We start from the raw sequence: 1,509 nt of genomic DNA, 5'->3' as shown, positions 1-1,509 counted from the left end.
TCACACAGAAGAAACTTAATCAAGCCGGACCCCCCTCCCAAAGGACAGCCTCCAGGGAGGAGAGATGAGAGAAAGGGGACCTTGCTTCGTTTTCTCCAGCCCTGTGGGTGGCCGTGGGCTTCAGGGGATGGGTGATTGGCAGCTGTCTTCAGAGCCCCTGCCTGTGTCCCCCCAGGAAACAGCAACTTGGCCTGCCTTGTCTCCTGTCTGAGCCAAGTCGCCCCAGGGGACAGCCAATGTGTGCAGGCAGCTTAGCAGCTCGTCCTTCTCATTTTATATGTATGTGGTTATTTTTGCCCAGAAAAGGTAAGCCAGGGCTGAAATCCGAGGTGCTCTCTGGTGGATTTTCATTCTCTGCCCGGAAGGAGAAGGTGTGTGTGCATGTGTGTGTGTTGGGCGTAAGGGATGGGTTTGAACAGCCAGCTGCCGGAGCCGCTCCGTCTCTTCTCCTGGGACTCACTCCTTCTCTTCCGCAGGGCAACAGGGCAGGGCTGGCCTGATGAAAGAGCCCACGTGGCCGTCCTGAGGCCCTAAGACCTGGAGACGGCTCGAGCTCTCCCTGAAATCTGATTTTCCTCCGAGAAAAGCAAACCCAGCAGCCTTGGAACGAATCCTCTCTCATCTGTCAGCACAGGCTGGGGTGTTTGGCCTTTCCCTGACCTCAGGCTTGCCCTTTCCTGACGTGGAAGGGGCTCCCTTCATGGACTTTAATTTCCCCCAGGTGCAAGATGGGAATGGGAAGCCAGAGACTGGACAAACGCTACACATTTGTGGAGTGCTAGGGTCTAGATTTGTCCTTGCCACCAGCCTTTCCACTTGAGGAGGGGACCAGGCCCACCGGGCTCTCAGCATCCCAGCCTTGCGCACGTGGTCCTTCCTGTCCCCACCCTCACTCCGCACGTTTCTCTCATGCAGACCAGTCACGTGATGGAGACCATGGGCAAGCTGACCCAAACGCTGGACTACCTGCATCAGGAGGTGAGGTTTGCAGCCTCCAGAGCCCCGTAGCACCCAAGACCCAGAGCTTCCTTGCAGGGGCCTTTGTTCTCAAATGGCCGCCCTTCGGGCTGAGGGAACGTAGCTTCTTTGGGGGAGATCAATCCACAGGGGATGGGAAAGCCCCAGCAAAGTCAATGGATGCAGGAGTGGAGTATAGATCTTTCATCATGGGAGAGAGATTTCTGAGGGAGAGAGTCCCTGTTGGAGGGCTCAGGGGCCCTGCTCCTCCCTGAGGTCCCTCTCTGACTCAGTCCGGGGCAGGCGAGGGCAGACGGGAGGGGTCTGCGAGCCTTGAGGCCGCCCTTTCTGGAGTGAGTGTGATGACCACCGAATGTTCTGGAGAGCCCGATGGCTCCCTCCTTCCCATCTGCTCCCGGGATCCGCTCTTCTGTGGGAGAGGAGCTGTCCATCTCTCCACGGTGGGCTTCTCCCAGTTGGCACCATAGTGCCGGACAGCAAGGAGGGGCCTTGTCCACGAGGGAGGGTGAACGGAGCCTTGCTGGGATGGCC

At 58.3% G+C, this 1,509-nt stretch overlaps 1 protein-coding gene across 1 annotated transcript in view; it reads left to right on the top strand.

Moving 5' to 3' along the window:
* The window catches only part of LOC101655063 (phospholipase B1, membrane-associated-like), a 170,554-nt gene that overhangs the window by 72,162 nt on the left and 96,883 nt on the right, over nt 1-1,509 (top strand). The window contains exon 3 of the mRNA XM_013006835.2: nt 916-983. Within this exon, the coding sequence (XP_012862289.2) occupies nt 916-983 (68 nt within the window). The remainder of the gene's footprint in view (nt 1-915; nt 984-1,509) is intronic.

Source organism: Echinops telfairi, unplaced genomic scaffold (genome assembly GCF_000313985.2).
Source record: "Echinops telfairi isolate 266 unplaced genomic scaffold, ASM31398v2 ScPeMD7_10;HRSCAF=50, whole genome shotgun sequence".
In the NCBI taxonomy this organism is placed as follows: Eukaryota; Metazoa; Chordata; class Mammalia; order Afrosoricida; family Tenrecidae; genus Echinops; species Echinops telfairi.
This window is presented reverse-complemented; position numbering and strand designations above follow the sequence as displayed.